Below are 19,526 nucleotides of genomic sequence, written 5' to 3'. Positions count from 1 at the left end.
GCGTTGACGTCCGCTGCCGCCGTCTCCAAGCGGCTGTGCGCGGCGCGACCTGCGGCTGATGCCTCCGCCTGTCGTACGTAACGCAATAACGGCCCTGCCCTTCAAACCAGACAGCACGACACTCCGTAGGTGATGTTGGTAATTCCGGACAAAGGTCAAAACGTTTTTGTCATGACTAAGGACGAGAAAAAAAATTGAACACAGCTTATAACATCACAACGACCTGACCGACGCGGCCGTGGAAACGGCAGCCGCGCGGTCAAATGCTTACGTCACAAACTGACCGCATCATGCTAACGACATGGCTTACTGAAGGTTGTCGTTGTACCTACTGTACTGTCTACTGGTCATGTGTTCATGTCAACGTCAGGCTGTCTGATCGGAAGATATTAGAACACAACAGAAAATCCGTGCACTGAAAAATATATGGTGTTCAAGTGAAATGATTTTTTTATAAATATCTTTATGTCGCCATATCGTTATTTTTAAGTAGGTATTAATGAAACGAAATACAGATGTAACAAAAATTTCATTAAAATAAATTCCCAAAGTACTTAACAGCCGGACAACGAAGTGAGGATTGACCTCGTGCGGGCGGCAGGGAAGTAGTCACCGCGATAGCGCGGACCTCTGGAGCCGTACCTCTTCATCTACGACCCTTCGCACTCCTCGCAGGCCGGACTGGAACGGTTTCCCCGCAATTGGCTCCAATAACAATTTTCTGTTTTTGCATATTTGTGCGGCTTGAACATGAAATCGAGATTATTATGTTAATCGTAACTAGTATTCTTTTAGTGACAGAGGAAATAAGTTCACAAGATCTTCCTGTTTTGTTCAGCGCTGTGTTAAGATTCGTGATATGAATCCCTTCCGCGTGCGAGTTAGAACCTTGAATCATTTTGTATGGCGCGACCACAGAACACTATTACTTCTAGCGAAGGGCGCGACTACGCGGAGAGACGCCAAACAGAGCGACGCGGCGCGACTCTCCACAGCCGATCGATGGAGCGTCTTTGTTCGGTCGGTCGATGATAGATGGCGCCACAATTCAGATATAACCTTTAGCTTAACATTATACAAACAGCATAGTATTTCCGAAATGATGATTATAAGCGATACAATATTAAGTTAGGATCCAGTAGCTGTGGTCATCATCATCATAATCGATTGCTCTTGGCAGAGCAGGCGTGGTCATGTGGAATTCTTGCTTATTAAAGCATTGACAGATGTTTTCCATAGTTTACGAACCGAGGCCTGGCGCACACACTCGTTAAGTGGGGTTTCAGTAAGGTCTTTCACCTGATCAGTCCAGCGCACAGGGATTCGTCCACGAGATCTCTTACCATTGCCCCTACCCTGAACAACAAGCTGTGGCGACGCGTCTAATAATCTCCCTACTTTTGTAAATCCACGGTGGTGTCCGGTCACGCTCCGCTATGACTACTCACGCGGCGTCTGACCTAAGGTGATGGTATTACTTCAAATATTAAATGTATAATCTATAGTATTATTCGTAGAGTACCAAGTACCAAGTTTCGGTCCGATCGGATGAATAGCTTCAGAATGCACAAATTATGGGTGAACGTGCTTACGGTCCACCTGATATTAAATGGTTACCGGAGCCCATAGACATGTACAACGTAACTGGTAGTAGGACCGCTTGTGAGTCCGCTCGGGTAGGTACAACCACCCTGCCTATTTCTGCCGTGAAGCAGTAATGCGGTTCGGTTTGAAGGGTGGGGCAGCGTTGTAACTATACTCGAGACCTTAGAACTTATATCTCAAGGTGGGTGGAGCATTTACGTCGTAGATGTCTATGGGCTTCAGTAACCACTTAACACCAGGTGGGCTGTGAGCTCGTCACACCCAACTAAGCAATAGAAAAATAATAATAATAATACAGCCACCCGCTTTGAAACATGACTTCAAAGTTTCCGTTTTTACAGTACGACTGCCCCACCCTTTGAGATGAAATGTATAACTGCTTCACGGTAAAGAGAGGCGGGGTGGTACCAACCCGTGCGGGCTCAACCTGAGATAATTGCAAATGATTCACTAAATATACCACTGGGTCGGAATCGCGAACCGGTGAGAAACTCAGTGGATTGGGTCTATTGGTTAGGTTGCTCGTCAAACTCTCGAGATTTTTTTTATCGCTCGACATTACAGGCGCTGCGGCTAGGTCTCTTGACATTACAGTGAATTCCCATTTCGGAGTTCCACTATTGGCAGCAGTCGACAGAAATCTTAAATAAATATATAACGTTTTTTATTGTGATCGTGTATGGAACCGGCAGTTCCCCAGCTCCGAGCCTGTGCATGGCCAGTTTGTTTCCTTGAAGCGGCGCCATAAGAGAAACAAACTAGATCAAGTCGATACTTATCTATACATCCACTGTTATTTGTGGGTTTCACGTTATTTTTTTCTGAACTTACATACCTACACATATTAAATTACTTGGTAAAGAGGTCACTAATATTATCAGCAAGTCAAATTATTTGATGAATCAACATCATTTATTTAAACTGGAATGTTTCTTTCAATTGAAAAGGCAAAACACAATAATGACTTTATTCGTACTTCCGTCGAATTTTGTACTAACCGAAATGACTTCACAGGATTATGATAACTTCATTCTTAGTTCGGTGTAATGAATAATTGTTCAGTTGTTTATATTAATTGTCTCATTAATGTTCTTTTATTATTTTAGACGAGCAGACGTAGCTCACCTGATACTAAGTGGTTTTTAGTCTATGACTAGGATCACGATCCTTAAGATCTGAATTTTATGTATCACTATTAGTACGAAATTACAACAATAACATTATTTCAGACACACATCGATTTGGGTTATGCTGGATTATCATACTTGACAATATGTTTGAAATGAACGTACCAGCGATGGGTCGTGAGTTTTCTCCGCATCTTTTATTGAATTTAACTGCGAACCTTCCTCTGGGCTGGGAGACCCTGTAACGTGCATTACCCGAAACGCCTTACCGTTGATTTACGCAATATATAAAATAATTACCTATGTCTCTGTGGTTTATTATTTGGGCCAGAATGAATCAACACCAGCTGAAGTTAGTATTTAAAAAGGTCGTTTTGAATGTCTTTAATATTAATCATACAGAATAAAAGTTTACCATTCATTTCAATAGGAAGTGTAACACTAATTATTATTGTTAAAATATATTACGCAGCTGGTATTTAGAAACAAAGACTTGTAGAGACAATGAATCATAGGCATTGCATCATTAATGTTTGTTCTGTACTAAACAAAATTTGTAAACTATTATGAATAATAAATTTGAAATTTAATGACTCTATTTTATGTAAATATTTAAACGCAAAAATATATATTTTACTAGGTTCCTTCCTATTCGGAAGGTGCCAGATCAATGGCATGTATTATTGCATCATGCATGACACTATATAAACGGCCGTCTGGTGTAGTGGTAAGTGACATGGTCACTACACAAGGGGGTCGCGGGTTCGAATCCCGACAAGGGAAGATATTTGTATGATAAATTTAAATGTCTTTTCCAGGGTTATGGATGTCTATTAAATATATGTATGTGTATAATAAAAATCTTACATTTATATCCGTTATCTGGTACCTGTAACACAAGTTCTTTACGAACTTATCACGGGACCAGTTAACGTGGCGTGATTGTTAGTAAATATTTATTTATTTATTTATTTTATTATTTATTTTTACATTCTAGAAAGAAGGCAATAAATAGTTAAAGTAATTGCTGCGAGCAGCTCGAGGAAGTGGAATAAATTATTGAACGAAACGAAATGAAACGAAAAACCCGATTACAATAAAATAAAATATCACTTTTTTGTTTAGTATTTTTAATGAGGTCGAGTTTTTTATTTCATTTCATTCTTTAAAACATAAAGGAGTATAGCATTAAATATTTTACTTTACAGATACATAAATTATTGTCTTATTAATTACTAATTAGTTTGCGAATCTTTGTCTGCCCCATATGTAATTATCAAAGCACGTGACGGGCCGTGAGGTCAGCGCCCTCGCCTGCTGTCTATAGGCGCCGAACAACTGCGTCGTGCCCTCTAAATCTATGTCACATTCAATTATTTATTCGACAGTTCGTAGACGTTATTACTGATATCATTTTATCTACAATTAATTTAGGTTTATAGTAGGTACTCGATGTTTATGTTTTCAAAATATGTACATATTAAATTCCCGCGTAAATCAACACCAAAGTTTTCACTGAACCCGTTAAGACTGTTTTTTTTTTGTCAGAAGGAAATCACCGGACTTCCTGCCCCGCCCTCCACTAGGGATGGAGTGCGGGGCATGTCGAAGTTGAGCCGACTAAAACCTCCTGTCGCTCAACAACCAGCATCCAAGCCTCGCATGAGACAGAACTCATGAAAAGGCAAAAGGGGGAAAGTGAAGCGTTTAGTGCGGAGCACACCTCTCCCATCACCCTCCCCCTCGAGACGTCGGACCGGCGGTCGTCGGCGCCACGACCACCAGCCTTCTCGGTCGGCAGGCTATCCGAAGCCCGCCTAGATGGCGCTGGTTAGAATGGTCTATCCTACGGAATACGCTCGACGGCGGCGAGCCTGTGCGTCTCTCACGCGACCCGCTGCCTCCTTCTGCGAGATGGTGCACTTGCAGAAGTCGAGCATCGCCTTCCACGGCTCGTCGTCACCGAGCATCGATGCCACAACACTCGGCAACGACAAGTTGTTCTGTTAAGACCCTAGTAGAAGTTAATATAACGAACACGAAGAATGACAATTTCATACATATTTGTTTTTGATAAATATACTTAATTTTTTGTTGTCCTTTACGTTTAATATTAGGTACTTACTTACAGTACCACTTTATAAAACGTAATATGAATAAAATGTATCGGTACACGGTATCATGTAAGTATGTCCGCGAAGCAATCATGTTCTGGTTTCAAGGGTGGGACAGTATTTATACAATACGATTTATATTTGTCTCAAGGTTGGGGGTCGCAGTCTCGCTGAGATGTCTATGAGCCCCGACAAACATTTAAAACCAGGCGGGCCTGGAGCCCGTCTATGTATAGGGCAATAAACAGCATACCGCCTCGCCGGGTCACTTTCTTTGACCGTCACGAGTGCGATTGAATATAATTTAGATAACGCAGTAATAGATTAATAGATTCATTCATATTACAAGAAACAGCAAAAGCTGTGTTTTTGTTGCGTACCTACCTAGTTGGTCTAAAAAGAAACGCAGCATACTCTTGTTGGTCCGGCTTCAAGATAGATATTTGTCAAGACGGTATAATAGTGACAGTAAGATTTATCGTGTATTCCCTGATCAAACTGCGAAAGCCGATGAAGGTGTTAAACTTTTTTTGCCTGCCAGTAGTCTCGAGAGGCTATTCTGGCTTCGCCGTGGTTGGAGAGCGAACGCCCGGGTTCAGCTGGAGAGACTTCGCTAACCTCTGCCCTAGTAAGAACAGTGCTTCGCTGAATCTACCGCCAACTAGGAATCGCGACTCACAGAGGAGATCCGGCGAGTGACTCAGCTAATTGTGTTATCCATTATCGTCACAATGCACACGTTCTTATGTACATATTAATCAAAATAATAAAAGAGGATCAACAACATCGGGAGACTTGATTACCTTCGATAACAAATACAGACGACGGTCACGACCCCAGAACTTACCTGGGTATCAATTAATATATAGGTATAGAAACAAGTCGTCCTAAACAAATATTTAAAAATAAATTAGTCAGATAGATAGATACGAGTGTATCAGCCAGGCCTGCTTCTTAAATATGAAGTGTATTTATTATCTATGGGCCTGTTTAAATTGTATCTTGTCGACGCTAGCACAGTAGCTAGCTGCCCAGCCTCTACTGTGTAACTGTTATGCTTTGTTTGAGGGCTCTCGATTACACCATTGAGGATAAACCCTCTCATATTTTTGTATATGAATTGTATAAAATTGTAACGAACACTTTCGAGTGCAAAATAAATAATGAATTTCATCTATAACCAGAATGTTTCTTCAATATACAAACTTGTAATTTAGAGTTTGAGTAGGTACGTCACAAATTCATTGTCGCTGGCAATCCCAGGGAGACGTTAGAGTTACAGCCGCTGAGACCTCTTCTTGAACCATGTTTGAAGAGATGACCTCTGCTCCGATGGCGGGCCGTGCTATGAAGGAGACGTTATCTTCTCAAACCACTCCTTAGAGAGCTCCAATAGCACATTTGGAAGAAAACATCAATGGAACCTATTTCCCAGTAGAGCCAGAGTTTCCAAGCGACCCGTAAGGTCCGGATTATCAACAATCCGAATAGCCTTTTTTTTTTTTTTTTTTTTTTTTTTATTGCTTAGCTGTGTGGACGAGCTCACAGCCCACCCGATGCTAAGTGGTTACTGGAGCCCATAGACATCTACAACGTAAATACGCCACACACCTTGAGATATAGTTCTAAGGTCTCAGTATAGTCACAACGGCTGCCCCACCCTTCAAACCGAAACGCATTACTGCTTCACGGCAGAAATAGGCGGGGCGGTGGTACCTACCCGTGCGGACTCACAAGTCCTACCACCAGTAATTACGCAAATTATAATTTTGCGGGTTTCATTTTTATTACACGATGTTATTCCTTCACCGTGGAAGTCAATCGTGAACATTTGTTGAGTACGTATTTCATTAGAAAAATTGGTACCCTCCTGCGGGATTCGAACACCGGTGCATCGCTTCAACACGAATGCATCGGACGTCTTATCCGTTAGGCCACGACGACCACAAAAGGCCTTCCTCGGTTAAGCGAAAAGTCAGTAACTGAATTATATTGTTTTATTGTTGAGACGGTTGATTAAGTTTTCGTCTCTTTTGGTGAGCTCACAGCTGTCACAACGTGAAAGCCGTCACCAATTTTAAGCGAATTCAGTCTGAATCATGCTGTATAGCGGCTGTCCCTCATTTCTCCGACCGAGATGCCGGACCGGCTCGCGGCAGAAATAGGCGGGCTTACATTGCACCCCACCATTAATGAAATAAAAGAAGGAAATTGAAAAAATTTAGATGGATCCATTTAGAGTTCCTTAGAAATAGACATTTTCTACTGTCTAGTTTATTAATTAAATTTCATTTTGATCATTCACGCGCTCAATTTGAGAGCGCAAAAACATATCGGCGACCCATTGATTACATACCTACTATATCGACGCTACATCAAAATAAAACACTTCAAGGTTAGCGAGTGTTGACTTGTTTTTGTTAAAACAGTGTGACGTCACGCGTTTCATGCAAAACAAAAACATGTCCAGTGATGACCTCGTCCCACTCGCAAATCCAACCGAGTGCTAAGCCATCACAGGAATAGTGTTGACTTATTTATCCAGGTCCGGGCCTTCCGATTGTGACCTGAACTACTGTATACTACTGAACTAATTCTGAACTAATTCTGAAGTCTTGTGATTGCTCTTTGTTAGATTATGTTTAGATCAGAGATCGAGAAGCACCGGTGTGGTTTATAATTAGATGCAACAGTCTAAAATCGACACAGAGATAAACCCTCCAGGACTCAGCCGCGAGAGAGTGGAGCAGATCTCTGTTGTGGCGTGCCCGCGCAGTGAGCGCTCTCCGGCCGATACTTAAATATGAGAACTTCAACAATAATGTACCTTCAAGTCCGTAAGTCGTAACTACATTTGACAACGTGAATAAATGAAAAACATTTGTAACAAGTTTTTATAAAATTATTTATTAATCTGAGTTTGGACATAAACATTCGATGGCGGCGCTCTTCTTCGCTGTCACGTACTGTTATTGACAATGTCGGTAAGTCGTCGCCGTTGACCTACTGACGAACTGAAGCCAACGTGTTTAGCCCAGTCCCGGACCGCGGTCGGGGGCCAGTTGTGGTATTGCCGTCCTCAGGTTTATGAGACTTCCAACTTGATTTTTAAACTTATAAAATGTAACGAAAGTAGTCTTATATTTTCATAAAATTCCTTAACCTAATCATACATTATGAGAATTATACATATTACAGAGATAACTTAACCATAAGTGTACATAAGAGATGTGAATGTTGCAGCCCCGCGGGAGGGGGGGGGGTTTACACGAGGGGGTAGGAGGCGGAGGAGGCGATGCCGCAGCGGTTGTTCTTGTTCCGGATCATCTTGATGTAGCCCAGCTCACCCCACGAGCGACCCCACGAGTTCTTCACGAGCCAGTAGTCCACGCCCTGCTCGTCGGTGCCGTAGCCCACCACCAGAACCTGCCCACCCGCCACACCAGTACAAGTTAAAACAAGTCAACAACAATTACTGTTACGTCTTACCAACTATATTTCAATGAATCAACAGGTTCGTATCGACATAATAATACTGATACAACTGATACTTTGCGTGGTCTGTCGGAGGGAGGGCGCTGGGGGCCCCGGGAAATGTGCTCGAGGTACACGTCCAATATTATTAAAAAGATACTTTATTTTATTTTATTTTTATTGCTTAGATGGTAGGACGAGCTCACAGCCCACCTGGTGTTAAGTGGTTACTGGAGCCCATAGACATCTACAACGTAAATGCGCCACCCACCTTGAGATATAACTTTTAAGGTCTCAGTATAGTTACAACGGCTGCTCCACCCTTCAAACCGAAACGCATTACTGCTTCACGGCAGAAATAGGCGGGGTGGTGGTACCTACCCGTGCGGACTTACACGAGGTCCTACCACCATTAAAACTTGTTACCATTCCGTGTGAGGGAGCCCGCACTGTATAAAAATCCTGTTTCTTACTTTGAGCAGGCCGGATGTCCTACAATGCAACCCTGTGTGCCTTTTGAGGGTAACATTTTCAAAAACCCTTTACTAGTGTATGATCTCAATATCAATGGTATCGACTGTCAAAACTTGTTGTTTTTAGCGCCCGGGGTTATAATATATATTAGAGAGAGGATGCAAGCGAGACTGACCCCGTGGTCCAGGTCAGTGGAGGAGCACTCCTCCTCGTTGTAGACTCCGCTGGAGTAGAGCTGGAAGCTGGTGTGCGAGGCGTCGATGGCCACGGAGACGGGCCCCACGGTGGCCACGGCTTCCATCAACTTCTGTTCGTCGCCCTCGGGGATGTCCACGAAGCCCACGTCCTCAGCACCGGTGTTCTTGGGATTGTACCTGCGCCGGGTCAGAGTGCCAAATGTACCATCCTATTGTTTTTATTTATTTACGTCATTGTTAGTGCTGATAGCGTTTAGTTGAGATAGACAAAGCGTAACTGACCGGCGGGCCCGCGGTCGCGTGCGTGTTTACGTGTGTGCATATGTGCGTGTGTGGGTGCGTGCGTATATGCGTGTGTGCATATGTGCGTGTGTGGGTGCGTGCGTGTATGCGTGCGTGCGTGTATGCGTGCGTGCGTGCGTGTATGCGTGCGCGTGCGTGCAGACCGACCTGCACTTGTCGTCAACTCCCTCGTAGGGGTAGGTCTGCTCGGTGTCGATGCCCCCGTTGTCCTTGATGTACTTGAAGGCGTTGTCCATGAGCCCCCCGTTGCAGCCGTTGTTCCCGTACTGCTCCGAGCAGTCGATGAGGTTTTGCTCCGAGAGCGACACCAGGTAACCGGACTGACGGAAGTGCTGACCTTCCAAAGCTCCCGTCTGGTACAACACACATACAACATTACGTTAGTCGCACGGGGACTAGAGCCTGGAACACACGGGGACGGTAGTTCCGGGCTCCTGAGAGATCCTCGAGATACGGGGGCAAAGGTTTTTCTACTTTATGATATGTTTGCATCGGCAGTATTCTTCAGAACCACAAAAAAAAAACATGCTCTATTTATTTTAATCTATACATATAAATAAAATTAGAGTGTCTGTTTGTCATATTGAAATAACCGCTTTTTACTACATGGATATGAATCTATATACGGTACATACAGCAAAATAACATTTTTTTACAATTTTTGTGTCTGTCTGTCTGTTTGTTTGTTCCGGCTAATCTCTGAAACGGCTGGACCAATTTTGACGGGACTTTCACCGATAGGTAGCTGATGATATAACGAGTAACTTAGGCTACTTTTTTTAGACTAGCCTGGCCCCTGGTAATACAATAAACGCGGGTAGGTAACATCGCGGGACTCAGCTATCAATAATAAAATTTAACGTTTCTGAAGCGAAGCGAGGGCGGGTCGCTAGTTAATTATATAAATACGAAAATTCCATACTATTTACACAAGGAAATTCTTATCTCAGCCCCTCGTTTATAATTTAGCAGTTGTCGCTAAAATGTAGTTTCCGAAAAATAACAAACAAACCAGTAAACACAATCAATACAATTGGTGGTGACTTATTGTAGGAAATAATTACGTAGAGATAATAACAATGTCCGCAAACAGAAAAAAACAATAATTACACAGCTGCGTACAGATAACGGTTCCCGGTAAACAAACTCAGTCAGGGATGGAGGGAAACTACTTCAACATTTTTATACTAGTTAAAATAAAGGAGAGATTTCATAAATATTAGGTGAATTATTATAATTTCAGGTTTACATATGAGGAGGAATACTGTGAGTTGTAGAACGGCGTGTCACTTAGTAGGCACCGGTTTAGCTCTAGTCCTGACATTGCTGATGTCCATGGGCGACGGTAACCACTCACTATCAGGCGGGCCGTATGCTCGTCTGCCTACAAGGACAATAAAAAAATAAACTCACCGTGCTGAAGGACAATAACGAGCCGAGGAGGGTACTGTGAGGTGTAGGACGGCGTGTCACTTAGTAGGCAGCGGTTTAGCTCTAGTCCTGACATTGCTGATGTCCATGGGCGACGGTAACCACTCACTATCAGGCGGGCCGTATGCTCGTCTGCCTACAAGGACAATAAAAAAATAAACTCACCGTGCTGAAGGACAATAACGAGCCGAGGAGGGTACTGTGAGGTGTAGGACGGCGTGTCACTTAGTAGGCAGCGGTTTAGCTCTGCTCCTGACATTGCTGTTGTCCATGGGCGACGGTAACCACTCACTATCAGGCGGGCCGTATTCTCGTCTGCCTACAAGGGCAATAAAAAAAAACTCACCGTGCTGAAGGACCAGCATGAGCCACACTTCCCTTGGTCCTTGATGTCGGTGACGGCGCCGTGCTTCCTCCAGTCCACCTGCTCCGGCAGCTTCACGTTGGCCGGCGATATGAACTTAGCCCCGCGGACGCTCCCACCCTTCATGTACAGATTCTTGTTGTGTCTGCGTTACATAAGAACATCGGTATAGGTTTGATGCTGAAAAAAGTCGTCGTGGCCTAAAGGATAAGACATTCAGTGCATTCGTATGCACCGGTGTTCAAATCCCGCAGGCGGGTACCAATTTTTTTTATGAAATACGTACTTAACAAATTTTCACGATTGACTTCCACGGTGAAGGAATAATATCGTGTAATAAATATCAAACCCGCAAAATTATAATTTGCGTAGTCACTGGTGGTAGGACCTATTGTGACTCCGCACGGGTAGGTACCACCACTCCGCCTCTTTCTGCCGTGAAGCAGTAATGCGTTTCGGTCTGAAGGGTGGGGTTTTTTTTTCCACAGGATAAAATCGCCGGATCCCCCCCGGTATGTGGGAGTTGAACCTCAGTAAAAACTCCTGCCGCTCACAGCCGGCGCCCTACCCCGGACCGGGTGGGAACCCAGTCGGAGCTATTGAGACGGCGGGACAGGGTTTACGCAGAGCATATTACATCCATCCCGCCGTCCCCCAGACGCCGGACCAGCGGCCGCCAGCGACACAACCACCGGTTTCCTCGGTCCACGGGCCAAGAGTCCGCATTGATGGCGCCGCGCTACACCTTCCCCCGGAGCGGTCGAGGGAACGCGGCTTACCACGCCGCCCCACGCATAGGCTCCTTCCCGCACAAAATGGGTGGAGCCCGAAGCTCTTAAGGGGCCGGATTACGGACGAGACTCCGGTCCCGACCCCCTGCTCGGCGGCGGCGGATTTCTGCGTAGTGAGGAGAGCTTTGCCTCACTCGCCCCGCCGCCTCCTTCTGCGAGATGGTGCACTCGCAGAAGTCGAGCATAGCCTTCCAGGACTCGTCACCGCCAAGCATCGACGCCACGACACCAGGCAGCGACAAGTCCGGTCCTATCTTTGCGACCAGGACACGGCGCTGCACCTCCCAAGCGGGGCAGACAGCGAGCGTATGCTCCGCCGTGTCCAGGTCGTGTCCACAATGGTGGCACCTCGTCGTCGGCTCAGCTCCTATTTGGTGCAGATACTTCCCGAAGCATCCGTGCCCAGTCAGCACCTGCACCAGACGCAAGGTGAGGCGTCCTCGGCCACGATTCACCCAGTCATCAAAGACTGGGTAAACCGCCTCGACGGTCCGTTGATTCCACGTGGGGTTGGCCAACCGCCTGGACCACGATTCGAGCACGTAGTAACAACGGGTAGCCCTTGTAACTCTACTGAGACCTTAGAACTTATATCTCAAGGTGGGTGGCGCATTTACATTGTAGATGTCTATGGGCTTCAGTAACCACTTAACACCAGGTGGGCTGTGAGCTCGTCCACCTACTTATGCAATAAAAAAAATGCGTTCAACGAGTTGACGAGCAGGTCTACCAGATGTTAAGTGGTAAGTTCGCCAAAAAAAAAACTTTGAAAGGGCACTTCGAATCGCTTGCGCAGCCTGTCACTCCTCTGCCACAAATAGGGACAAGTTTTCTACATTCACCGCCGGGATGAGATCGGCGGCTATGGACGACGAGCCGAAATCAGTCTCATCACTAGACAATTACTCCCTCGTCCCGCCTATTTTTTCATGGAGCACAATCGACCAGACCATATAACTTCATTAACTTCTACAGGATACACAGATAAGCATCGATTTATATAAAGTTCAAACACTAACTTGCTAATAAAGTGCTATCACATAACAATACTATCGCATATGTTATTAACGCCAATCTGATAAATGACCGATAAAGACATAAAGAACATTTCTTTTAAATAAATTCAACAAAGGTCATCAAAATGGTCGTTCGAAATCTTATTCACATTCCCGATACGCGTTTTCCTCAACAACCCGACGAACGTGTAGGTAGGTGTGTAGCTCGCACGTGTCAACGTACGACCCTGGACTCAGTGTAGCTCCAGTAGAAATATACATGATTATTTGTGGCAACTAAGCATTAGGGCGCTGGAGAGATCTGCGGGATCCTTTATCCTTTGTTATTGGCATTGCACGCAGGCGAACATACGGCCTACTTAACGGAACATATTCACCGTCGCTCATGATCATCAGCAATGCCCATGGCACAGCCAAGCGACTCCCGACTACTGAGGATTCTCTTCAAACACCGTCTGAAGAAGCGATCAGGAAACGCCGAAAAGATTAGTAAGGCACCATTAGTACCCCTGTGGACCTAAAGAAACGCAATGTTAACAGAATAAAACAATTCGCCCGATTCGACACCTCCCTTCCCCAACAAAAGTTTTCCGCCTGATACCACAACGTGAGTCCTTACTACGCTACGTATTTTAGAAAGGCTGGTTCAAACCGAAATACGAGCATGATTGTAATTTGAAAATGTGTCGTGTGCATATTATTATCTTAATCGCGGTCCGGTTATACATGTTATGGCCACATTGATGTTATTCAATCAACAACGTTATCGCTGGTTCATAGATACACCCGCTCTTTTATCGTTGTATCTGCGCATAACACATGTGCCGTGTCAAAGTTGACAGGCTCAGTAGGTCTTTATGATAATGGTAGGCGTGAATTGTCGAATTCAAGTCTGACTGAATTTAAGTCAAGTCGATGACTGATTTTAAGCCCCAAAATTTCTATAGCAACGGGATCATGTCCCTACCTACAAGATCGCAAAAAATTATCGAACAAAATGGTACCTGCATACTTTAGTTAAATGTAAATAAACTATATTAAAAAAATGTTGTGAATTTTCTTAAAAAATGCGATGAAACTTTTTCCCCAACTTATTAGTTGACAGTCGAGAGAGAGACAACCGAAACGCAGGTCCTCACTATCAGCTCTATGTTGTGGGATTGCGTAATGACAGTGTTAAAACGCTTCTTTGGAAAGGCAACGCGGCACGATAGCCCCTCAACCTGGCCGCCGCTAATTACTAACTACTGCCGACTGCATATTCTATAGTAATTCTCTTGGCTTGAGCCCGTGAGCTCACATACAAGTCCGAGAGTAGCTGGAATATCCCCTTAGGGTACCAGCCATTTGGTAGGTAAAAAAATCTGACTATACCATTTTTAAAGGATTTTTCATTCAGTTTTTATCTTAAATGCTCCGCGGAGCTCTTAATTTCACTTTAAATTTATAATTCAGAAAAAAAATTAAACACGTTGTTTCATTGTTTCTCGATCACCCTGCGTCAGCTGGGTCACCCAGCGCTCGATCAACAACCAGTGTGCTTAGTGCGAGTTCCTTAACGTTCTCGCTAGCGTAAAAGTTAACCCAATTTTGCATGCAGTTGGAACAGCGCCCCTAACGGCAAACGTACGCAAACGACCCCATTCCATACAAATATCAGTATTGTATTTTGTTTTCGTAACTTCTAGGCACCTACGTTGTGGGCGTTTCTTATCGGATGTTCCAGAAATAATTTGATTTCCGGTACCAACGATTACCTTATATAGTCATTACGAAGCTATAGTTAAAGCGCACGGTTTTCATTCATTGTAACAACCAGTTATTTTGTTTGTTTGTGTGTAATTATGTTTTGTATTAATTATATATTTTAGAATTTTGTTACGACGTAACAATATATAGGTACCTACCACCAGCTAGACCCGTGACTCCATTTACAATAATAACTAGGATCTTTGGTTCTATTTCAAGTTACGAAGACTAATCTGCGAGCTGTGAGTTCACTCAGTTTGTACTGTGTCTGTTACATGCGCAATTTTACATTCATAATATTATCGACAGTATTGAAATCACAATATTGATAAAAAAATACAGTTAAAATCTCTGTATGGAATTAAAATAAAGTAAATCTAAAAAGGCATTTCAAAGTGCGAATTCCGACGCTATTTCATGAAAATTCTAGAATAAAATTAGCTCTACGCACGGTTCGCGTGTCACGTTGCGAGACACGCGCAATATACGAGTATGTCTAAGACAAAGAGTTGTGAAGTTCAATAATCAGACAAGTACTCACTTGGCAGTTTTGTTGAAACCGTTCATAGTCTTCACGAACTCGTGGTGGAGCATGTCTCCGTACTTGTTCATGCCCAGCTTGTAAGAAACGAGGCCCATTTCGTACTTCTGGTTGTGTTTGGCGATGATGTGCTTGTGCTCAGCGTATATCTTCATGCGGAAATTGTCCTCGACCTCGCTTTCGTAGTTGAGACTGTGCTGCAGCTGTTACGAGGGAATTTTGAGATCAATCACTAGACACTACTCTGCGAGGGGCAGATGAGATGAGCAATCGAAGTCCCAAGTATCCTTCGAACCGGAACGTAATATACAGGACGATGCCACTGCCCTTCCACTCCATCCACTGTTCTAGGTAATTCTATCTTGTCAAGATGGTGACGTGTTTGCCGATAGTTGGGGAATACTTTTTTCCAAAATAATGTTAATTTTAACATAATAATAGTACGTAATAATTTTAATAATGTTTTTTGTGTTAACGAGTCAGGCGTTTTGGTGCAAACTGTAAGCAGACTTTGTATTGAAAGGAATAAATAGAAAAAAGTTGAATCGAAATGCAATATAATGTTGTGACTGTGGTATGGTCATTCGCCCTGCACGCTGCGGCTTCAAAGCGCTATTACGATATCGAAATTTTGAGGATACAAAAATTCCGCAAAATTCTTGCAACAAACAAAACAGTTACTCTAGGAGTGAATGACGCGGCGGTGGCGGGTTAAGTTACCTGGTTGTTTCCGGCTTCGCGGCCTTGACTCGTACGATTGTTGCCATTTCAAATTCGTTTAATACAGTGCACTTTATTTATTTATAGTAAGCATATGTTTTACGTAGTGGTAGGACGCATCGTAAGCTCATATACGTGTGGGTGCCAGCGCTCTGATGCTTTCTGATTTGAAGGGTGGGTTAGCAGTTTTACAATACGATTGAGATCCTGCGTCTGATGTAAGCAGTGGATGTTGTTGATGTTTTTTTTATTATTTAATTGGGTGGACGAGCTGATGTTAAGTGTTTACCGGAGACCATAGACATCTTCAACGTAAATGCCGCCACCTACCTTGAGCTATGATTTCTAAGGTCCCAGTTTTTACAATATAACGACTGCCCCACCCTTCAAACCGAAACGCATTACTGCTTTACGGCAGAAACAGGCAAGGTGGTGGTACCTACCCGTGCGGACTCACAAGACGTTCTATCACCGGTAAAAATGTTCAGATTGTCGTTGATGTGACGATTAATCTCAAAAATATCTTTTGACATATGTATAATATGTTTCATCAAGCACTAGCTACTTTTTAATAGTTCCACTTTGTGATATTGTTCATTTTTAAAGTTATAGATCCTTAAGCTTCAATATTACCCACTCGTAATTGTTGTGTCAACATAAAACTGCGCAATTGTACTTCTAAGGACATTATAATATTAATACGGCTTCGGGTGGCGCGCTCGAGTTGATGTGGTGATGCACGGCTGCACGCCGGAAGTGTGAAAGGGTGAGAAATCTTTGTCAGAGTGCTTAGTGCGAGTTTCTTAACGATCTCGATAGCGTAAAAGTTAACCCAATTTTGTATGCAGTTGGAACGGCGCCCCTAACGGCAAACGTACGCAAACGATCCCATTCCATACAAATATGAGTTCACTAAGCACACAGTGTTAATAAACTCATTATTGTGATCATTTTATTTGTTATAAAAAGCACCTGTAGCGCATTTTCTTTTTCTTTTCAACTGCCGCTTAATTTTGTGTTGCTTCAAAGGTAGGCAGGTCGTCCTCGCCTGACCTGTCTAAACGAGTGTCGGTTGACGGACGTAAATGGTTACCGTCACTCATTGACTTCAGGCAGCGCCACACAAGGAAGTTGCTGCCTACTACTGAGGGCTTTTACAATCCTCATTTGACAGAGGTCACGTCATTCTAGTGTTCTGTACAGTTTTAAGTTAATTTGAATATTTTACACTAGAGACTACTGGCAAGCTGTTTACACAGAACTGTCACGCACTATATCAATAATGTCAATAATTGGCGAATGCAAACACTCATTAGAGATCAAATGATGACACCAAAGACTATAGCAATACTGGTGCAATCAACAGTAATGTCGATGTGTGAGCGAGAGTGTGAGTGAGGAAGATAACATGTTAAAAGTAATGAGAAATTACCTTGAAGGCACTCCACTCTTCCTTGACCAGGTCAAAGAACTGAACAGCACTCACAGCAGCCACTGCGCATAGCAGCAATACTAAACACTTCATCTTGAATGGTTATCTAGGAGAAAATAATATTTTAAAGTTACTGACCCATCTTCTAGTACATGTAAGTGATAATGCCAACCCCCACTGTGCCTTTCCAATGCTTCCTAATTTTCTCTAGGTTCTTTACCAACCCTTGTCGAGCAACCACAAGGGCAGGAGGATTAACAACAGTGAGAACATTTGTGGTTACATTTTTAAGTTAATAATACTAATTGTTCTTATTTCTTCCATAACACAACAGTGTGTCATCCAAAATATCCTACAAAGCTACTCAAAATTATATTATCTTTTATATGGTCAAGTCAGAAGGGATAGGAATCTTTTTACAACTTTAAAATTTAGGCCTAACTATTTTTTTCTTACTTTAAAAGTAGATAATGGTATACACCCTTGGTATAATCTGATTATATCTCATCTCTTAGATACATGTTATGCATATAGAGTGCAAAATCTATTTTTTCTTTTTTTTGTAAATTATTGTGTAGTTGTTAGTACTCCACAATCCCAAAATTTAAATCACAGATTATCAGCATCAATTGTCTCAGAAATAAAATATTTTTTTCCCACTTATGGTCTAATTAGTAAAAAGTAACAAAACTCTTAAAGCTAATAGCAATTTTCATTACAGTATTGTTATGTTATATAAATATATATATAAATGTGTGCGTTCGTATATATGTATAGTTTTCCTGGTAGAATTTATCAATAAAAAAATTATTAATATAGATAAATTTCTAAATTCTAAATATTTAATTAAACTCATAGAATGATACTTTCCTAGTCTCTGCACATATTTATATGTATAGGTTTAATGGAACTTCAAAGAACGTAAATCTTTATAACTTCTACATGAGTCAACACAAAGACTCGAAGAATGAAATCGTAATCATAATAAAGATGTTTTTTTTGCAAAGACCTCCAAATTAAGTGACGTTATAGTAGTTGTTTTTTTAAATATTAAACAATGTTTAAGCTTTTTTACCTTTGTTATGAATGTGGATTAAGTTACACTTATTTTTGATGCAAGAATGAAATTCAACAATTATCGCAAGCTTTCAACTCTAAGACCGGATCGTGATTGCTAGCACTTTGCGAGAATTGCAAGAACTGACCATAAACCTGAATCCAGTTCTCAATTTTATTGCCATTCTCATTTTGACAACAATTAACTTTGACTTTCTAGTTTACTTTATCTATTGGCTTAGCAAAGGGAATATAGACCATAAAAATAATTCTCACGTATTAAAGACTTGTCATATCTGATAGAAATGATGTTAAGGAACAAAATGAAATTAAATTAATTTTGGAACTAATGCAAATGAACTGAAGTAAGATAATATGACAGATATTCTATGAAGTTAAATGAAATACTTTCAATAAAAAGGGAAAACGTTCAATTTACTTTTTGGAATAACCAAAAAAAAGCGACTTTTATTTATTTTGTCGCACTTTTACACTTTCACAGATGTTGAAGAAAGCATCAGCCCTATTATTACACTATGGCGATTAAAAAGGCCACTACCACATTTAGGTAGATAGATTTTAACCTATTCAGAGGAAATCTCAATAGCAAAAGAATGACAGAACAAATTTACAAAAATTAAGTAGAAAAACATGTAAGACTTTTTAAACGGAGACATCAACATAAAAATATATATAGAGACCGTGTTTCATTAAAGAGATTGTACGTGAAAGGTCTATAACATGTAAAAAAAAAACAATTTACTAAACAAAAAAATTCAGATATTTTGCGTTTCCGCCAAAAAGTCTAACAGACTCGACTTGACAGGGCAGGCATTTCCTTGTTTCTACTTAAATGGGGAGGTAAAGTTGATAGTTGTTTGGCTGTGCCTTTGGAATTGACGATGTCTATGAGGATCAGTGTCTTACAATCACGTGAGACCTAGGTTGAAATGGATAAGAGTAATGATTGGTGGGTAGAGGTCTACACCACATGCTATAGATAAAACACTGATAAATGTACCCATTAGTACCTACCACATAGGTATCTGTTATTAAGCAAAGTAGCACCTAGTAATATTGGATCTTCACTCAGGATATTACACTTTGTCCTTAGCTGTCATATCTATTATTT

The 19,526-nt window shown here is 42.2% G+C and overlaps 1 protein-coding gene across 1 annotated transcript; it reads right to left on the bottom strand.

The window, feature by feature from the left end:
• Nucleotides 1-7,726: 7,726 nt before the first annotated feature.
• Nucleotides 7,727-19,112, bottom strand: Bcp (fibroinase). Its single transcript, XM_028187412.2, has 7 exons — nt 18,414-19,112; nt 17,339-17,444; nt 15,187-15,389; nt 11,072-11,234; nt 9,442-9,647; nt 8,970-9,168; nt 7,727-8,272 (listed from the first exon to the last, which is right to left on the bottom strand). Exons 2-7 carry the CDS (start codon nt 17,429-17,431, stop codon nt 8,111-8,113), a joined length of 1,026 nt encoding a protein of 341 aa, XP_028043213.2. The 5' UTR covers nt 17,432-17,444; nt 18,414-19,112; the 3' UTR covers nt 7,727-8,110.
• Nucleotides 19,113-19,526: the final 414 nt, after the last annotated feature.

This window comes from Bombyx mandarina, chromosome 23 (genome assembly GCF_030267445.1).
Source record: "Bombyx mandarina strain Sakado chromosome 23, ASM3026744v2".
NCBI lineage: Eukaryota > Metazoa > Arthropoda > Insecta > Lepidoptera > Bombycidae > Bombyx > Bombyx mandarina.
This window is presented reverse-complemented; position numbering and strand designations above follow the sequence as displayed.